This window comes from Salvelinus sp. IW2-2015, linkage group LG28 (genome assembly GCF_002910315.2).
Source record: "Salvelinus sp. IW2-2015 linkage group LG28, ASM291031v2, whole genome shotgun sequence".
Classification (NCBI taxonomy): Eukaryota; Metazoa; Chordata; class Actinopteri; order Salmoniformes; family Salmonidae; genus Salvelinus; species Salvelinus sp. IW2-2015.
The window spans coordinates 3,988,149-4,010,370 of record NC_036868.1 but is presented as its reverse complement, the minus strand read 5'-3'; the positions used below and the strand labels follow the sequence as shown (position 1 = coordinate 4,010,370).

At 43.5% G+C, this 22,222-nt stretch overlaps 1 protein-coding gene across 1 annotated transcript in view; it reads right to left on the bottom strand.

Moving 5' to 3' along the window:
- The window catches only part of ezrb (ezrin b), an 81,211-nt gene that overhangs the window by 16,780 nt on the left and 42,209 nt on the right, over window positions 1-22,222 (bottom strand). The window contains 1 exon segment of the mRNA XM_023974001.3: window positions 15,453-15,616. Within this exon segment, the coding sequence (XP_023829769.1) occupies window positions 15,453-15,616 (164 nt within the window).

Below are 22,222 nucleotides of genomic sequence, written 5' to 3'. Positions count from 1 at the left end.
ACCTAACTGTGGTCAGTAACCGCAGATGGGAAGTGTCCTAGTCCAGTGCCACATTTTCCTAACGGGAACCCTGGTGTGCGTGTGCGTTGTGTGTGTTGTGGGGGGGTCAGCCTAACTGTGGTCAGAACCGCAGATGGGAAGTGTCTCCTTCAAATTAAATGGTTTGGTTAGTCATCCCTTACTGTTCCTTTCAGCTGCCATTTTAACTTTCCATTCCAAACTAAATGGTCGCTAGAGGTGTTGTCGAGTGTCGGACTCTGCACCCTGCCTACTGTTAGTAGACCTTTGTCATTTTCAACGTTATGTGAATCACTAAAGATGGCTGGCTGCACAACATTTAGTCTGACAGAGTTTTGTTCATTTTCTCCACCTTCCTTCACCTTTCTCTCACCCACCACTCTCCCCTTGCCCTCTCTCTCTCTCTTCTCTCTACTCATCACTCCCCCTTCTCTCTACCCGTTCTCTCTCTTTTCCTACCCCCTCTAATCTTCTTCCTCTCTCAGGACTTTTGTGTTCTTTGCCCCTCGCCCTGCGCTCAAACCAAGCGTTCCTGCAGCTGTGCATGGGCAACCATGAGCTGTACATCGCGCCGCCGCAAGCCAGACACCATCGAGGTGCAGCAGATGAAGGCCCAGGCCGGAGGAGAAACACCATAAACAGATGGAAAGGTGTGTGTGTGTGTGTGTGTGTGAGTTTAGAATAGGGGTGGCCAACTCTCCTCCTGGAGACTACTGGATGTTTGCTTTTGCTCCATCCCTAACAAAACACCTAATCAGATTCAGAATATCAACTCGCACAAAAAGGATATATTGTATCCATGATCGGAGTTGCCCAAAGTTGCCACAAAAATATGCCATTAATCATATCTAAGCTTGTATCTCTTGCGTCATAAGCATAGCATGCTTTTCATATATAGCCAAAGACATGCTCAGCACTTTGCAGGCTTCACAGGTACATGAAGTACTGAGCGCTAGCTGTCAGTAGCAATAACTAGAGTAATCCAGCAGAGCACTGATGATTCAGTAGCATGACCTCATTCTGGGATTCGACGCGACCTAAAGACAAGGTTGAGAGGAGGCTGGCTGCTGTTATCTTCTAGTGTTAGCTGGACAGTATGGCCTCCGCACAGCTCTTACACATAATATGTAACACAGTCATGCATAACGTTTTAGATGGCCAGGGTCCGTCACAATCACCTGTAGGACTTTCCTACACTAGAACACCCTAAACCTAACCTAAACTAGAAACCTAACTAAAACTCTAGAACTAACCCTAAACTAGAACCTAACCCTAAACTAGAACCTAACCCTACACTAGAACCTAACCTACACGTAGGACCTACCCTACACTAGGACCTTAACCACACTAAAACCTAAACCTACACTAGAACTAACCCTAACCCTACACTAGAACCTAACCCTACACTAGGACCTAACCCTACACTAGGACCTACCCTACACTAGGACTAACCCTACACTAAGGACCTAACCCTACACTAAAACTTAAAACCTACACTAGAACTAACCCTACACTAAAACCTAAACTACACTAGAACCTAACCCTACACTAGGAACCTAAACCTGAACCTAACCCTAACTGGAACCTAACCATACACTAGAACCCAACCCCAAACCTAACCCTACACTGAACCTAAACCTACACTGGAACTTAACCCTAAACCTAACCCCTCACTGGAATCTAACCTACAGTGGAACGTAACCTAACCCTACACTGGAACCTAACCCTAAACTGGACCTATCCCAACCCTACTCTGGAACCTATCCTACCCTACACTGGAACCTAACCGTCACTCTTGGAACCTATCCTAACCCTACACTGGAACCTAACCTAACCTATACTGACCTAACCCTAAACCTTACCCTACACTGGAACCTAACCCTACACTGGAACTAACCTAACCCTACACTGAATCTAACCCTACACTGGACCTATCCCTAACCTACTCTGGAACCTATCCTAACCGCTACACTGGAACCTAACCCTACTCTGGAACCTATCCTAACCTACACTGAACCTAACCCTAACCCCGTATACTGGAACCTAACCTCAAACAACCTTACCCTACACTGGAACCTAACCCTACACCTGGAACCTAACCCTAACCCTACACTGGAATCTAAACCTAACCCTAACTAGAAGCTAATCTACACTGGACCTAACCCTAACCTAACTCTACACTGGAACCTAATCTACACTGGAACCTAACCCTACACTTGGAAACCTAACCATAACACTGGAAACGTAAATCCTAACCCAACACTGGAACCCTGAACCTTAACCCTACATGGACCTAAACCTATACCTAACACTGGAACCTAACCCTAACCCACACTGGAACCTAAACCCGTAACCCAACAACTGGACCTAACCCTAACCCTAACACTGGAACCATAACCCTAACCCTACACTGGAACCTGAACCTAACCCTACACTGGGACCTAACCTAACCAACTGGAGACTAACCTACACTGGAACTAACTAAAGGACTTTGAAACCTAACCATTACACTCGAAAACCTAGTGCTGGGCGGATAGGACAATTATCAATTTAAGGTCATAAGCCTTTAAACTGGAACCTGAGACCTTAAACTGGAACCTTTACACTGGACTGAACCTTACATGGATACCTACCTACATGGATACCTAACCCTAAACCTAACCACACTAGGAACTGAACCCTAACCCTAACCTGGAACCTAACGCCTACACTGACACTAGCCCTACACTGGTAACCTAACCTCTAACTGGAACCTATACCTACACTACACTGGAACCTGCGTACCTAACCCTAACACCTGGAATAAACTACCCAACACTGGGAACCTCTGGAACTAACCCTAACTGGGAACCTAACCTACACTGGGGAAACCGAACATACATCTTTCGGTAACCTAACACCTGAACCTACTACTTACACTGGTACAACCTAAATCCACTGAAGCCTGGCAACCTACATACACTGAACTCACTGGAACTACCTAAACCCTTCACTGACACCTAACCCTATGAAACCGAACCTAATTACACTGGACCTGTGCTGGGCGATAAATTCAGATATCGTAATTATCGAGGTAATTACTTCCCTCAATAATAAAGATTGAAATCCTTTTAGATAGTTTTCACTAATGTCATATAGAATAATTGGCGTTACAGCGTCATTTAAATCTCTGTGACGAGCAGGAAGTGGCGGAGAAGGACAATATGCGACGTGGAGGAGTGCGTTACACTCCACTAAAAACCACTTAGCCCTCGAGTCGGATGGAGTAAGCCAGCTATTATCTTAGTGCACGAAAGAAATGGTCGGGTGTATGTAGTCGAAACAGTTGGCAGTATAGCCATGGAGAAGGAAAGCAGATTCCAAGGGGTAACTAAGAACATGATTGATTTTATTAAAGGGTTCAACTGTTTCAGTTATTTGGAAGGGGTTATTGGCTTTTTTGAAAGTCCGACAATTAGAGCGCGACATTGCAATTTGTTCAGTGCAAATTGTGCCCGTAGACAGGTGTGGCTACCCAAAGTTGGTAATATCTTACGACAAACCTTCTTTTACTACTACTGAGAAACCAATCAGAAAACATCGCTTTCTTTGGAACATGCAGAAAGGTTGAGTTTGCACCCGGTATTGATAAACGCCTCTCAGCAACCTTGTTCGCCCCAAAGAGATGTTTCGCCCAAAGCATTCAACACCGACACGTTTATGCCCCTTATGAAGAAAACATCGAAAGACCACAAAGACATCACAACACGAACAAAATTGCTATTATTGCATTAGCATTGCTAAGGACATGCTACCAATTAGACAAGAGGCTTATCAATTTAAGTAACCCCAGCACGTGCTCCCTTGGTCGCAAACATTTCTCTCACACCGACACTGCCTAACCTCTACGCCGAGTGTTTGGGGACAAAACTTGAGGAACATGCTGCAAGAAGCATTTGACCGTATTTTGCTACTTATACTGATCTGTGGTCAAAGTTGCACGTCAGAGCCTTATATTAGCTGCACTATCCACTATATTTGACAGAGTGGAATCTTCAAATAAAGGCATTCCAAACATCATATATTTCCCGACGACCACACGTGTGAAAGCTGATAGCGGAAGGGGCTCATTGACGCTCTCGCCTCTTGGGGACTCAGTCAAGACGAGACAGGTCTGCATTACAACAGTATGGTCGAACCTTGGTCAAGGTCGCCTCAAATCAACACATGGACCACACTGCAGTGTTTGACATCGTCTGCCACTTTGTCAACTTGTGTATATTGAAGTGATTGGTTAGATTGAAACTAAATGTGATTTCTTCCCCCATCAACTGATTGTAACCAATTTAAGACGAAATCAAGAGATTTTAATAAGAGAGAGTGTAGGTTAAGAGGCAAAACTGGTGATACGAACAATTGGAGTGGTGTAAAAAGTGTTAGGTGCCTTTCCTATTGTGACAAAGCAAGAGAGACTGGCAGTTGCTAAAACAAAAACACAACCTATCCCAGCACAAGTTTGAGTGACAGCAGGTCGTCTACCAGGGTGGGGATTCACGTCAAAAGATGGTGCAAAGATACCTGGAGCAGAGAAAGCCAATTTTCACAGGTCTTGTCCAGTGACAAGACAGATCTGGCACTTAGCTCCCATCTATACAGATATAGAATGTCTTGAGAGTCCATCAACCAGGCATTGACCCCACTCCTAGGATTCACAGATGCTTCTGTCTGGTGAGTCTTATGTCACGGTGTCTTACCCTGAAGCCCAGTACTACAACCTGTTGCAATACAAGAAGGTCATGAAACCTGATGATGAGTTTTGAAACAGAGCTCACCTAACCATCAAACGATAAGTCATGACTATCTGAATGAGAAATAGTTGATGACCCTTCCTGGGGACATAGGCCTCCGTTGTCGACCCTCGGTTTAAAACACAATTACATCAAAGAGAGAAAGGTGGGCCACATAAAAGCAAGAGCTGTTTCAGAGAATGGTCAACGGGGACATGAAAAACCCAAGTCCCAGCACAGGGAGACATTGCTTGCTGCTTCAACCCACAACCTGAACAGCTAAAAAAGAGAAAGGTCACGTGGGCAGTTTTTCAAAAGGCCTGCTCCACCACCACAAGGGTCTTATTGAAATCCAGCGGTACGAAAAGGAACTCAGGCTGCTACCTTGCAGTCTCCTGATGCTGACAGTGAAACCAATCCACTGGACTGGTTGGAAACTCCACCAAAAAACACTTTCCCAAAGGTCAGCCACCTGGCAAAAGTGCTGCCTGTGCATCCTGCGGACTAGCTCCCCTCAGACTTATACAACTACCCCCACTTCAACTGCTGATTACCATTAGGCTAACAGTTATAATGCTAAATAGGACTTGCACTATTCTTAGTTCATTTATTTCTTGCTCTTGACTTGTAAGGGTTTACAGCTTTTAAAAAGTTGAAGTTAAAATGTTATTTGTTGAGTTCTACTTCTGGACTAAGAAACACTTAAAGGGCCTTTGGTTTGTTCAGGACAGGCTTGAGTTCGAAGCAGATATGCCACCTTTTTAAAACATTTACTTGAATTAATATCGTTGATAATTATCATATATCGAATGAAAATATATACTTATCGTGATAATTTATTTGCCTTTTATCGCCCAGCCCTACTGGAACCTAAACCCTACACTGAACCTAAACCCTAACCTTTAACCTTACACTTTGGAGCCTAAACCCTAAACCGTAACCCTACACGAGGAGCCTAACCCTACACGGGACAGCCTACCTACGCTTGCCAACCTTCAACAATAAAGGGGAAAGGGTGTTTTTGTTGTCATTAGTCTAGACTTATTCTAACCAGCTTATTTAACATAACTGAACAAACTTCAAAGAGGGTATCTGTAGAATACATTTATGCCTGCACAACCTGTGCCCGAGTTTGTTGTGTGTTGTGTGTGTGTGTGTGTGTGTGTGTGTGTGTCGTGTGTTTGGTTGGTTTTTGGTGTGTGTGTTGTGTGTGTGTGTGTTGTGTGTGTGTGTGTTGTGTGTGTGTGTGTGATGTGATGTCGTGTGTGTGTGGGTGTGTGTGTGTGTGTTGGTGTGTCAGTGTGTGTGTGTGTGTGTGCTGTATACATTAGTGGTGGTCTCTACTCAATGTGTGTAAAAATCACACAGCAAGAGGGGCCAATGGCCCTAGTGGTATATTACTTAATTAGCAGCAACACGTCAGCCTCTCTTTTGTGTCTCACACCGACCCTCTCTCTTATCTGCAGGGCCCAGCTGGAGAACGAGAAGAAAAGAGGGAGGCCATAGAGAACGAGAAGGAGCAGATGGAGAGCAGAGAAGCGGATCTGATGATGAGACTGTCTACCAGTTTGAGGAGAAGACCAACCGAAGGCAGGAGAAAGTATGCCCCGGGGAGAACCAGGGTCTGACTAGTTAGACACATAATGGTCAACAGAGCACACATTTATCACCTTAAATTAAGGAGATGTGGGAGTTAAGGAGAACAGAGCAATGATGTGTGTACATGCGTGTGTTTGGGTGTATTGCAGCTTTGTCATGCCGCATTAAATAGCCTTAAAACAGTAATGAATATCGTGCAGAAACTGGACTCTGTACAAACCAATTTGCATTGAAGTAGTTTGAAAATTTCGATCTAAGTTCTATTTTACTGTCCGAAGTAGTAGTATACAGCTAGCCTTGTGCTATGTGTGACCTTTATGTCCCGGTGGACCTTAGATAGCCCCAGGCGGTATTTGTTTCTGCCATGGGTTAGATATCAGTTTATCAGGTTGAAAGGCATTTACTGACTGTCAATGCTTCCTTCATCGACCTTTGGTTTGTCAAACCTTACATATTATATATACTATACATGGGTCGTATTTATTAGGCAATCAAACAGAAGAAAAAGTACTAAAACAGGGATGACTACCACTTGAACGTGTCCAATAAGAAATGCTGTTTTTGTTTTCCTTGCAAAACATTTCTGCAATTTTTGCATACGGTGAGCCCTACATGAATATTGACCATGGTTTATCTCTATATTCGTCTAGCAGATACGTATACCTTCTGCTCGGATTATACTTAACCGGATTATTATTGTATGTATTATTTCCATGAATAGCTGTGAGAGTGTTTAGGGATACATTCATGGAAGTTAGAACAACCTGTAAACTACAGTAAGTTGCCTGGTGGTCCATACTATCCATAATGCAATCCACTCCATTTGTAAGATTGTACTTCGGTTTTTGAAGTGGTCTGCTTCAAGAGGTCGCGTCTTTGTCCTTACTAACTTAAATTTTAAGTGTAATGTTAGAGAGTTGTTAGGGTGGTTTCTGATTGTTAATGCTTAGGTGTTAGTGACCCTTATGTTTACTATGTGGGTTGTTAGTGTTTGTCTAAAACTATGTGTTCCTTAGTGTAGTTCTGTTACTTACTGTCTTAGTACTATGTGTTTCCTTAGCTGTCGTTCTGTTACTATTGTCTTAGTTTACTATTATGTGTTCCTTAGGTAGTTCTGTACTATTCTAGTACGTATTAGTGTACCTTAGTCTAGTTCTGTACTATGTCTAGTACTATATGTGATTCCTTTAGTGTAGATTCCTGTACTATGTCTAGTACTATATGTGTACCTTCTGTACTATGGTCTAGATTACTATATAATGTTCCTTAGTTGTTAGTTCTGTTACTATGTCTAGTACTCTATGTGTACTTAGAGACAGTTTGTACACTTTGAGACAATGTTATGTACTATGTTCTAGTACTATTATGTGTTCCTTTAGTTAGTTCTGTACTACTGTCTAATACTATATGTGGTTCCTTAAGTGTAGTTCTGTACTTGCTAAGTACTATCATGTGTTCCTTAGTGGTAGTCCTGTACTCATATGGTGCTTCATTAGTTGCAGTTTCTGTACTATGTTAGTACATATATTGTGTTTCCTTAGTGTAGTCTTGTACTATGTCTAGTACTATATGTGTTCCTTAGGTGTAGTCTGTTACTATGTCTATACTATTATGTGTTCCGTAGTGTAGTCCTGTACTATATGTGTTCTTAAAGTGCAGTTCTGTACTAGTCTAGTACTATGTGCTTCTTAGTGTTAGTTCTGTACTATGTCTAGTACTATATGTGTTCCTTAGTGTAGTTCTACACTAAGAAGCAACATAGTACTAGACATAGTACAGAACTTGCACTAAGAAGCACATTACTCATAACAAGGACCTACATTAAGCGAACAATATAGTACTAGACATTAGTACAAGAACTACACTAAGGAACATCTATAGTACAGACCTAGTACCAAGAACTACCACTAAGGAACACATAATAGTACTAGACATAGTACAGAAACTGCACTAAGAAGCACATATAGTACAGGACTAACTAAGGAACACAATATAGTACTAGACATAGTTACAGAACTACACTAAGGAACACAATAGTACTAGACAAGATACAGAACTACACTAAGGAACACATATAGTACTAGACATAGTACATTAACTGATCTCAATGTACATAACTGTCTCTAAGGTTTACACATATAGTACTAGACATATACAGAACTACCACTAAGGAACATATACTATTACTAGACAGTAGTACAGAGGTACACATATAGTAAACTTTAGGAACATAGTACAGACTAACACTAAGCGAACACAATAGTACTAGACATAGTACAGAACTAGGACTAAGGATTTACACATGATATTACTAGACTAGACAGAAACTACACTAAGGAACACAGTATAGTTATAGACATTAGTACAGAACTACATAAGGAACACCATAGTACCTGACGATAGTACAGAACTACACTAAGGAACACCCATTAGTTTTAGACAAACACTACAACCACATAGTAAAACATAGGTCACTAACACCTAACATTACAATCAGAACCACCCTAACAACTCTCTAACATTACACTAAAAATGTTAGTAGTAAGGACAAAGGACCGACCCTGAAGAGACTCAAAACGAAAGTACCAAAAATCTTACAAATGTATGATTGCGATTATGGATAGTATGGAACCACCAGGCACTTTACTGTAGTTACAGGGTTGTTCTACTTCCATGATGTAATCCTAAACACTCTCCACAGCTATTCATGGAAATAATAATACAATAATAATCCGGTTAAGTAAATCCTGATGAGAAGGTATACCTATCGCTAAGACTGAATATTAGAGATAAACCATGGTCTATTCATTTAGGGGCTTCACCGTAGCAAAACATTGCAGAAATGGTTGCAACGGAAAACAAAAACAGCATTTCTTATTGGGACACGTTCAGGTAGTCCATCCCTGTTTTAGTACTTTTCTTTCTGTTTGATGCCTAATAATACGACCCATGTTATAGTATAATAATATGTAAGGGTTACAAACAAGGTCGATTGAGGAAGCATTGACATCAGTAAATGCCTGATCTAACCATGATTAAACTGATATCTAACATTGCAGAAACATTACCGCCGGGGGCTATCTAGTTCCACCGGGACATAAAGTTCACACATAGCACAAGGCTAGCTGTAACTACTACTTCCAGTAAAATAGAAACTTAGATAGAAATTTTCAAACTAACTTAATGCAAATTGTGTCAACAGGAGTCATTTTGCTCAAATCATATTACTGTTTTAAGCTATTTAATGCAGGCATGAAAATGCTTGCATCACACCAACACACGCATGTAACACCACACATTTCTCTGTCTCTCTTACTCACCATCTCCTTACTTTAGGTGATAAATTGCTCTTGGTTGACCCTAGATGTCCCTACTTAGTCAGGACCCGTTTCTCCCCGGGCATACCTTTCTCTGCCTTCTTGGTCATTCTCTTCAAACTGGTTAAGAGTCTCATCATCAGATCTGCTTCTCTCTCTCCATCTGCTCCTTCTCGTTCATCTTATGGCCCTCGCCTTCTTCTTCTTCTCGTTTCTCCAGTGGGCCCTGCAGATAAGAAGAGGGCCGGTGTGAGACACAAAGAGAGGCTGACGTGTGCGGGCTAATTAAGTTAAATAACACTCAGCGGGCCAATTGGCCCCTCTTGCTCTGATTTACACACATTGAGTAGATGACACACTATGTATACACACACACACAACACACCACACACACACACACACACACACCCACACACAACACACACACACACACACTACACAACACACACACACACACACCACACACACACACACACACAACACCACACACACACAACACACACAACACACACACACCACACCACACACACACACACACAACACACACCAAACTCCGGGCACAGTGTAGCACGCATAAACTGTCCAATTCTACAGTATACCCTTTGAAGTTTGTCTCAGTTATGTTAAATAAGCTGGTAGATAATCTAGACTAATGACACAAAAACACCCTTTCCCCTTTATTGTTTCGAAGTTTGGGCAGGCGTGTCAGGGTAGGTCCCGTGTAGGTTAGGCTCCCGTGTAGGGTTAGGTTTAGGGTTAGGCTCCAGTGTAAGGTTAAGGTTAGGTGGTTAGGTTCCAGTGTAGGGTTAGGTACCAGTAGGTGGCGATAAGGCAAAATAAATTATCACGATTATATATATTTTTTTCATTCGATAATTGATAATTATCACGGATATTAATCAAATAATGTTTAAAAGGTGCCATATCTGCTTCAGACTCAAGCTGTCTGAACAAACCAAAGGCTTTAATGTTTCTTTAGTCAGAAGTAACTCACAAATTTAACATTTTAACTTCACTTGGTTAAAAGCTGTTAAACCCTTACAAGTCATGAGCAAGAAATAAAGAAATAATAGGCAAGTCTATACGCATTATAACTGTTACCTAATGGTACATCCACAGGTTGAAGTGTGGTAGTTGTAGTAGTCTGAGGGGAGCTTAGTCGCAGACTCGCGCAGCACTTTTGCCAGGTGGCTTGACTTTGGGAAAAGTGTTTTTTGGTGGATCTTACCACCCAGTCCAGTGGATTGGTTCACTGTCAGCATCAGTGAGACTGAGTAGCAGCTGAGTCCTTTCTACCAGCTGATTTCAATAGACCTGTGGTGGTGAGCATGGCTTTGGTTGAAAAAATGCCAGCTGACTTTCTTCTTTTACTGTCAGTTTGTGTGAACAGCAGCAGCAATGTCTCCCTGTTGCTGGCTTTGGTTTCATGGCCATCGTTTGACCATCTCTTGAGACAGCTTCTTGCTTTTATGTGGCCCAACCTTCTCCTCTTTGATGTAATGTGTTTTAAACCAGGTCGACCAACGAGGGCTATGGTCCAGGAGGTCATCATATTCTCTCATTTCAGATAGTCCATGACTTATCGTTTTGATGGTTTAGGTGAGCTCTGTTCACCATCATCAGTTTTCATGACTCTGTATGACAGGTGTAGTACTGGCTTCAGGTAAGGACACCCACTGACATAAGAACTCACCCAGGGACAGAGCATTGTGGAATTCTAGGAGGGGGTCAATCCCTGTTTGATGGGGACTCAAGAACATCTATATCTGTATAGATGGGAGCTAAGTGCCAGATCTTCTTGTCACTGGACAAGACCTGTGAAATGCTTTCTCCTTGCTCCAGTACTCTTTGCACCATCTTTTGACGTGATCCCCAACCTGGTAGACGACTCTGTCACAACTTGTGCTGGGATAGGTTGTGTTTTTTTTAGCAACTGCCAGGTCTCTCTTCTTTGTCCACCAATAGGAAAAGGCAACCTACCATTTACCACTCCAATTGTTTCGATCCACCAGTTTGCCTCTACCCACTCTCTCTTATTAAAAATCTCTTGACATTTTCTCTTAATTGTTTAAAAATCGTTGATGGGGGAAGAAATCACAATTAGTTTCATCTAACCAATCACTTCTAATATACACAATTGACAAGTTGCAGACGATGTCCACAACTGCAGTCGGGGTCCATTTTGTTGAATTTTGAGCGACCTTCACCAAGTTCGCGACCACTATCTGGTTGTAATGCAGACCTGTCTTTCTTGACTGAGTCCCCAACGAGGCGAGAGCGTCAATGAGCCCCTCCGCTATAGCTTCCCACACCCGTTTTGATGTGGTGATACTCGTCGGGAAATACTGATTGTTGATGCATCTTAGTTAGAAGATTCCACTCTGTCAATATAGTGGATCAGTAGAGGCTAATATAAGGCTCTGACGTGCAACTTGACCCACAGATCAGTAGTAGTAGCAAAATACAGTCAAATCTGTCCTTGAGCTAGTTCCCTCAACTTTTTCCCCCAACACTCGGCGTAGTAGGGGTTAGGCAGTGCGGTGTGAGAGAAATGTTTGGCGACCAGGGACACGCTGCTTGGGTCAAGGTAATTATAAAGGCCTCTTGCTAATTGGTAGCATGTTCCTTAGCAATGCATGCATAATAGCATGTGTATGTCCTTTGTGTCTTTTCCGATGTTTGCTCCATAGGGCATAAACGCTGTCGACGGATGTTGACTGCTTTGGGCGAACATCTCTTGGGGCGGAACAAGGTGCTTGGAGAGGGATTTATCATACCGTGTGCAAACTCAACCTCCCCCTTCTGCATGTTTTCCAAAGGAGTGATTTTTCTTCAAGATGGTGAAAAAAGGTGGTGTATTACCAGACTTGGTTAGCCCACCGGTCTACGGCACAATTTGCACTGAACATTGCTCTGCTCTTTGTCGGGACTTCAAAAAGCCAAACCCCTTCCAAAATAACTGAACACAGTTTAAACCCTTTTAAAATTCAATCATTTCTAGGTGGGGAATCTGTCCTTCCTCCATGGCTAAATCACTGCCACTGTTTTCGCCTACATCACACATTTTTCGTCGGTTAATAGGTGGCTACTCCATCACTCGAGGTGCTTTAAGTGGTTTTAGTGGGTGTATACCTCTCCACGTGCATATTGTCCACTTCTCCGCACGGTCCTGCGCGTCACAGAATTAAATGGACTGCTGCTACCCATTATTCTATATCGACATTATTTGAAAACGAATCTAAAAAAAAGTTTTCATTTTATTATTGAGGGAAGTAATTACCTCGATAATTATCGATATTGATTTATCGGCCCAGCACTAGGCTTTCCAGTGTATGGTTAGGTTCAAGTTTTAGGGTTAGGTTCCAGTCCTGTAGGGTTAGGTTCAGGTTCCAGTGTAGGTTTAGGTTAGGTTCCGTGTAAGGTTAGGTTCAGGTTCCAGGTGTAGGGTTAGTTCCCAGTGTAGGTTGAGGTTCAGGTTCCAGATTGTAGGGTTAGGTTCCAGTGTTAGGGTTAGCTTCCAGTGTAGGGTTAGGTTCAGGTTCCAGTGTTGGTTAGGTTTAGGTTCCAGTGTAGGTTAGGGTACAGGTTCCAGTGTAGGGGGTTAGGGTTAGTTCCAGTATAGGGTTAGCGTTCCAGTGTAGGGCTAGGTTCCAGTGTAGGTTAGGGTTCCAGTGTAGGCGTTAGGTTCAGTCTCCAGTGGGGTTAGGTATTAGGTTAGGTTTCCAGTGTAGGGTTAGGTTCCAGTGTAAGGTTCAGGTCCACGTTGTAAGGTTCCAGTTTAAGGTTCAGGGGTCCAGTTTAAGGTTATTGATTATTGATATTTGATCTATCGCCCAAGCACTAGGTTCCAGTGTATGGTTAGGTTCAAGTTTAGGGTTAGTCCAGTGTAGGGTTAGGTTCCAGTGTTGGGTCTAGGGTTAGTTCCAGTGTAGAGGTAGGTATCAGTTCCAGTGTAGGGTTAGGGTTAGGTTCCAGTGTCGGTTTAGGGTTAGGTTCCAGTGGTTGGGTTAGGGTTGGGTTCCAGTGTTTGGGTTAGGGTTTAGGTTCAGTGTTAGGTTTAGGGTTAAGGTCCAGTGTAGGTTTAGGTTCATGGTTCCCAGTGTTTGGGTTAGGTTTAACGTTCAAACAGTGTAAGGTTAGGTTCAGTGTAGGCTGTTAGGTTCCAGTGTATAGCAGTTAGGGTTTCAGTGTAGAGTTATTGTTTGAGGGTTTAGGGCAGTGTTGTAGGATTAGCTCTCTAGTGTGAGGGTTGGTTTAGATTTCCAGTGTAGGGTTAGGGTTCAGGTTGTCCAGTGTAGGGTTGGTTCCAGTGTAGGGTAACGGTTTAGGGTTAGGTTCCAGGTACTTAGGGTTTAGGTTTAGGTTCCAGTGTAGGTGTTAGGGAAGGTTCCAGGTAGTTAGTTCCAGTGTAGGGTTAGGGATAGGGTCCAGAGTAAGGGGTTAGGGATAGGTTTCCAGTGTAGGGTTAGATTCCAGTGTAGTAGGTAGGGTGAGGTATCCAGGTCAGGTTAGGTTCCAGCTGTAGGGTAAGGTTTAGGGTAGGTTCCAGTTATAGGGTTAGGTTTAGGTTCCAGTGTAGGGTTAGGGAATAGGATTCCAGAGTTAGGGTTAGGTTCCAGTGTAGGGTTAGTATAGGTTCCAGAGTAGGGTTAGGGCATAGGTTCCAGTGTAGGGTTAGGTTCCAGTGTAGGGTTAGGGTTACGTTCCACTGTAGGGTTAGATTCCAGTGTAGGGTTAGGTTTAGGGTTAGGTTCCAGTGTAGGTTTAGGTTCTAGTGTAGGGTTAGGTTTGGGGTTGGGTTCTAGTGTATGGTTAGGTTCCAGTGTAGGGTTAGGTTTAGGTTTAGGTTCTAGTGTAGGGTTAGGTTCTAGTGTAGGTTTAGGTTTTAGTGTAGGGTTAGGTTCTAGTGTAGGTTTAAGTTTTAGTGTAGGGTTAGGTCCTAGTGTAGGGTTAGGTCCTAGTGTAGGGTTAGGTCCTAGTGTAGGGTTAGGTCCTAGTGTAGGGTTAGGTTCTAGTGTAGGGTTAGGGTTAGGTTCTAGTGTAGGTTTAGGTTTTAGTGTAGGGTTAGGTCCTAGTGTAGGGTTAGGTCCTAGTGTAGGGTTAGGTTCTAGTGTAGGGTTAGGTTCTAGTTTAGGGTTAGGTTCTAGTTTAGGGTTAGGTTCTAGTTTAGGGTTAGGTTCTAGTTTAGGGTTAGGTTTAGGGTTAGGTTCTAGTGTAGGGAAAGTCCTACAGGTGATTGTGACGGACCCTGGCCATCTAAAACGTTATGCATGACTGTGTTACATTATGTTGAAGAGCTGTGCGGAGGCCATACTGTCCAGCTAACACTAGAAGATACAGCAGCCAGCTCCCTCAACCTTGTCTTTAGGTCGCGTCAATCCCAGAATGAGGTCATGCTACTGAATCATCAGTGCTCTGCTGGGATTACTCTAGTTATGCTAGTGACCTAGCGCTGCAGTACTTCATGTACCTGTGAAGCCTGCAAAGGTGCTGAGCATGTCTTGCTATAATGAAAAGCATGCTATGCTTTGGAGCAAGAGATACAAGCTAGGATATGATTAATGGCATATTTTTGTGGCAACTTTGGGCAACTCCGATCATGGGATACAATATATCCTTTTTCGTGAGTGATATTCTGAATCTGATTAGGTGTTTGTGTAGGGATGGAGCAAAAGCAAACATCCAGTAGTTCTCCAGGAGGAGAGTTGGCCACCCCTATTCTAAACTCACACACACACACACACACACACACCTTTCCATCTGTTTATGGTGTTTCTCCTCGCGGGCCTGGGCCTTCATCTGCTGCACCTCGATGGTGTCTGGCTTGCGGCGGCGCATGTACAGCTCATGGTTGCCCATGCACAGCTGCAGGATACGCTTGTTGATGCGCAGGCGAGGGGCAAAGAACACAAAGTCCTGAGAGAGGAAGAGATTAGAGGGGGGTAGGAAAAGAGAGAGAACGGGTAGAGAGAAGGGGGGAGGAGTGAGTAGAGAGAGAGAGAGAGAGAGGGCAGGGGAGAGTGGTGGGTGAGAGAAAGGTGAAGGAAGGTGGAGAAAAGAACAAAACTCTGGTCAGACTAAATGGTTGTGCAGCCAGCCATCTTTAGTGATTCCATAACGTTGAAATGACAAAGGCTCTACTAACAGTAGGCAGGTGCAGAGTCCGACACTCGACAACACCCATAGCGACCATTTAGTTTGGAATGGAAAGTTAAAATGGCAGCTGAAAGGAACAGTAGGGATGACTAAACCAAACATTTAATTTGAAGGAGACACTTCCCATCTGCGGTTACTGACCACAGTTAGGCTGACCCCCCCACACACACACACGCACACGCACACCAGGGTTCCCGTTAGGAAAATGTGGCACTGGACTAGGACACTTCCCATCTGCGGTTACTGACCACAGTTAGGCTGACCCCCCACACACACACACGCACACGCACACCAGGGTTCCCGTCAGGAAAATGTGGCACTGGACAATGTGACCGGAAAGATTTTAATATACTGGAACAGTATGCATTGGGTGCATAACCAATTAGGGCATCTACCCACGATGCTCAGAATGACAGACATCACATGTACAGTTGAAGTCGGAAGTTTACATACACTTAGCTTGGAGTCATTGAAACTCATTTTTCAACCACTCCACAAATTTCTTGTTAACGAACTATAGTTTTGTCAAGTCGGTTAGGACATCTACTTTGTGCATGACACAAGTCATTTTTCCAACAATTGTTTACAGAAAGATTATTTCACTTATAATTCACTGTATCACAATTCCAGTGGGTTATAAGTTTACATACACTAAATTGGCTGTGCCTTTAAACAGCTTGGAAAATTCCAGAAAATGATGTCATGGCTTTAGAAGCTTCTGATTGGCTAATTGACATCATTTGAGTTAATTGGAGGTGTACCTGTGGATGTATTTCAAGGCCTACCTTCAAACTCATTGGCTCTTTGCTTGAGATCATGGGAAAATCAAAAGAACTCAGCCAAGACCTCAGAAAAAAATTGTAGACCTCCACAAGTCTGGTTCATCGTTGGGAGCCATTTCCAAAAGCCCGAAGGTACCACATTCATCTCTACAAATAATAGTACGCAAGTATAAACACCATGGGACCACGCAGCCGTCYTACCGCTCCGGAAGGAGACGCGTTCTGTCTCCTAGAGATGAACGTACTTTGGTGCGAAAAGTGCAAATCAATCCCAGAACAACAGCAAAGGACCTTGTGAAGATTCTGGAGGAAACAGGTACAAAAGTATCTATATCCACAGTAAAACGAGTCCTATATCGACATAACCTGAAAGGCCGCTCAGCAAGGAAGAAGCCACTGCTCCAAAACCGCCATACAAAAGCCAGACTACGGTTTGCAACTGCACATGGGGACAAAGATTGTACTTTTTGGAGAAATGTCCTCTGGTCTGATGAAACAAAAATAGAACTGTTTGGCCATAATGACCATTATGTTCGGAGGAAAAAGGGGGAGGCTTGCAAGCCGAAGAACACCCTCCCAAACGTGAAAGACGGGGGTGGCAGCTGCATGTTGTGGGGGTGCTTTGCTGCAGGAGAGACTGGTGCACTTTACAAAATAGATGGCATCATGAGGCAGGAAAATTATGTGGATATATTGAAGCAACATCTCAAGACATCAGTCAGGAAGTTAAAGCTTGGTCGCAAATGGGTCTTCCAAATGGACAATGACCCCAAGCATACTTCCAAAGTTGTGTCAAAATGGCTTAAGGACAACGAAGTCAAGATATTGGAGTGGCCATCACAAAGCCCTGACCTCAATCCTATAGAAAATTTGTGGGCAGAACTGAAAAAGCGTGTGTGAGCAAGGAGGCCTACAAACCTGACTCAGTTACACAGCTCTGTCAGGAGAAATGGGCCAAAATTCACCCAACTTATTGTGGGAAGCTTGTGAAGGCTACCCGAAATGTTTGACCCAAGTTAAACAATTTAAAGCGCATGCTACCAAATACTTTGAGTGTATGTAAACTTCTGACCCACTGGGAATGTGATGAAAGAAATAAAAGTTGAAATAAATCATTCTCTCTCTACTATTATTCTGCATTTCACATTCTTAAAATAAAGTGGTGATCCTAACTGACTCTAAGACATGCATTTTACTAGGATAAATGTCAGGAATTGTGAAAAACGGAGTTTAATGTATTTGGCTAAGGTGTATGTAAACTTCCGACTTCAACTGTAGATTATGGTAATTCATCTTACAGAACAAACACCTCCTGTAATGAAGCAGACAATAAAACGTCATTTTCAAACATTTGCCAAATGCAATTGGCTGGAAAATACCAATCTAAATGGCCCACCTCATAGTGTTTCCACAGATACAATCTCTGTTAGAATATGCAATGCAACAACTAGGACGGGTTGTTAATAGGACTAGGACGGGTTGTTATAGGACTAGGACGGTTTGTTAATATGACTAGGACGGGTTGTTAATATGACTAGGACGGGTTGTTAATATGACTGGACGGGTTTGTTAATATATGACTAGGACGGGTTGTTACTATCGCCCTAGGATACGGGTTGTTACTAATGACTAGGACGGGTTGTTTACTATGACTAGGACGGGGTTGTTTATGCTTTTAAGATAGACAAGGTTTTTATGGGGTTTTTTTACTATGATACGGACGGGTTGTAATATGACTAGGACGGGTTGTTAATCAGGACTAGGACGGGTTGTTAAATATGACTAGGACGGTTGTTACTATGACTAGGAGGTTTTTACTATGACTAGGACGGATTGTTACTATGATTAGGACGGGTTGTTATATGACTAGAACGGGTTGGTAATAAGGACTAGGACGGGTTGTTACTATGACTAGGAACGGATTGTTTACTATGACTAGGACGGGTTGTTAATATGACTAGGACGGGTTTGTTAATAGACTAGGACGGGTTGTTACTATGACTAGGACGGGTTGTTACTATGATAGGACGGGTTGTTACTATGACTAGGACGGGTTTTACTATTGATAGACGGTTGTTACTATGCTAGGACGGGTTGTTATATGACTAGGACGGGTTGTTAATATGACTAGGACGGGTTGTTAATAGGACTAGGACGGGTTGTTTAATAGGACTAGGACGGGTTTGTTAATAGGATAGACGGGTTGTTAATAGGACTAGGACGGGTTGTTAATAGGACTAGGACGGGTTGTTACTAGGACTAGGACGGGTTGTTACTTATGACTAGGACGGGTTGTTACTATGACGGGTTGTTAATAGGACTAGGACGGGTTGTTAATATGACTAGGACGGGTTGTTAATATGACTAGGACGGGTTGTTAATATGATAGGACGGGTTGTTAATATGACTAGGACGGGTTGTTACTATGACTAGGACGGGTTGTTAATATGACTAGGACGGGTTGTTACTATGACTAGACGGGTTGTTAATAGTACTAGGAACGGGTTGTTAATATGACTAGGACGGGTTGTTAATAGGACTAGGACGGGTTGTTAATATGAGACTAGGACGGGTTGTTACTATGACTAGGACGGATTGTTACTATGAACTAGGACGGGTTGTTAATATGACTGGAAGGGTTGTTATATGACTAGGACGGGTTTTACTATGACTAGGACGGGTTGTTTACTTAGGACTAGGACGGGTTGTTACTATGACTAGGACGGTTGTTAATAGGACTAGGACGGGTTGTTAATAGGACTAGGACGGGTTGTTAATAGGACTAGGACGGGTTTGTTAATAGGACTAGGACGGGTTGTTACTATGACTAGACGGGTTGTTACTATGACCAGGACGGGTTGTTACTATGACTAGGAGCGGGTTGTTAATATGACTAGAACGGGTGTTAATATGACTGGACGGGTTGTTAATATGACTGGGACGGGTTGTTACTATGACTGGGATGGGTTGTTACTAGGACTAGGACGGGTTGTTACTATGACTGGATGGGTTTGTCTATGACTAGGACGGGTTGTTACTATGACTAGGACGGGTTGTTACTAGGACTAGGACGGGTTGTTAATATGACTAGGACGGGTTGTTAATATGACTAGACGGGTTGTTAATTGAACTAGGACGGGTTGTTACTATGACTAGGACGGGTTGTTAATAGGACTAGGACGGGTTGTTAATATGACTAGGACGGGTTGTTAATGGACTAGGACGGGTTGTTACTATGACTAGGACGGGTTGTTAACTAGGACTAGGACGGGTTGTTACCTATACTAGGACGGGTTGTTATTATGACTAGGACGGGTTGTTACTATGATAGGACGGGTTGTTACTATGACTAGGACGGGTTGTTACTATGACTAGGACGGGTTTGTACTATGACTAGGACGGGTTGTTACATAGACTAGGACGGGTTGTTAATATGACTAGGACGGGTTGTTAATATGACTAGGAACGGGTTGTTAATATGACTAGGACGGGTTGTTAATATGACTAGGACGGGTTTGTTAATAGGACTAGGACGGGTTGTTAATATCGACTAGGACGGGTTGTTAATAGGACTAGGGGTTTACTGGGGGTTGTTACTATGACTAGGGCGACAGGGTTGTTGACTAGGACTTGTAATGAGGACGCGGTGTTACTATGACTAGGACGGGTTGTTACTAGGACTAGTACGGGTTGTTAATAGGACTAGGACGGGTTGTTACTATGACTAGGACGGGTTGTTACTATGACTAGGACGGGTTGTTACTATGACTAGGATTGTGCCTTTGGCTTCTGGACAACAAAATAAAGTTGATATGAAAACCAATAGAACAATAGAGAAATCTTTATAAAATAATTGCCTACATGTTTCAAGTACATGTTTTCAAAATGCATACTGCTTCCACCTGCCTGCATACTGTTGCCTATGCAACGGTATGCATGGGAAACGTGGGCCCTTCTTGGTTTGGGATAGTTTTTTCTCCCGGTCAATTTGGCTGGCAACAATTTTATTTATTGGCTTTTAATTGTTTATATCTGCCAAAAGGCCGGCAATTACCGGCTAACGGAAACCCTGGCACACACGCACACACACACAAACACTGGCTTGAGCAGAAGAGATAAGGTGTCTTGAGTGTAGAGGCTTGATGGACATTAGAAGAGCACTCAGGGTGTGTGCACGTGTGTGTATGAATGAGTGTGTGTGTGTGCACGTGCGTCCTCATGCACGTTTGTGTGCATGTGTGTCTGTGTTGCTCCCTATCTGTGCCACAGGGGCTGGAGCCAGGGTTCTGTTGACAATGCATTGGATTGAGGATTGAGGATAGGGCTAATGGACCTGCTGCTCCCAAGGAGAAAGAGGAGGAGGAGAGGAGACGAGAGGGCTAATGAAGGAGATGGAGAGGAGAGAGGTTAGGATAGGGCTGAGCGGTTAGGATAGGGCTAATGAAGGAGACAGAGGAAGAGAGGAGAGAGGTTAGGATATGGCTGAGAGGTTAGGATAGGGCTAATGTAGGAGATGGAGAGGAGAGAGGTTAGGATAGGGCTGAGCGGTTAGGATAGGGCTAATGAAGGAGACAGAGGAAGAGAGGAGAGAGGTTAGGATAGGGCTGAGAGGTTAGGATAGGGCTAATGAAGGAGACAGAGGAAGAGAGGAGAGAGGTTAGGATAGGGCTGAGAGGTTAGGATAGGGCTAATGTAGGAGATGGAGAGGAGAGAGGTTAGGATAGGGCTGAGGGTTAGGATAGGGCTAATGAAGGACACAGAGGAAGAGAGGAGAGAGGTTAGGATAGGGCTGAGAGGTTAGGATAGGGCTAATGAAAAGGACACAGAGGAGGAGAGAGGTTAGGATAGGGCTAATGAAGGAGATGGAGAGAGGGGAGAGGTTAGGATAGGGCTAATGAAGGAAACAGAGGAGGAGAGGGTTAGGATAGGGCTAATGAGGGAGACAGAGGAGGAGAGAGGTTAGGATAGGGCTAATGAAGGAGATGGAGAGGAGGGGAGAGGTTAGGATAGGGCTAATGAAGGAGACAGAGAAGGAGGAAGGTTAGGATAGGCTAATGAAGGAGACAGAGGAGGAGAGAGGTTAGGATAGGGCTAATGAAGGAGACAGAAGAGGAGAGAGGTTAGGATAGGGCTAATGAGGAGACAGATGAGAGTGGTTAGGACAGGGCTAATGAAGGAGAGGAGAGGAGATCGGAGGCAGGCATGCAGGCAGGTAGAACTGGCAATATGGGAGGTGAGCGAGCCAACACCCACATAGTGTAATTGTACTTACAGTAAACATCTTCCTGTACCTCATACTTACACTGCATTGGTTTGTTTGTACTGTATAGCCAACTCCTATGGTTGTTGTTTGGCCTAACACAAACAAATCTGGGACCAGGCTTACTGTGTTTTAAAGTGATCCATCAGGACAGCTGCTGCAGCTGTTTGTAATGCTTTCAGATTGGTTTCATTGTGATGTTAAGTGTGGTGTGTGAAGACAGTGTGTGATGTGGTGAATGCCATCCATCATCAAAACGTGTTATTGTGATTCAGGATCATGGCAACCTGCATATGATGCCTGATTCAGACTGTAGGGCTGACC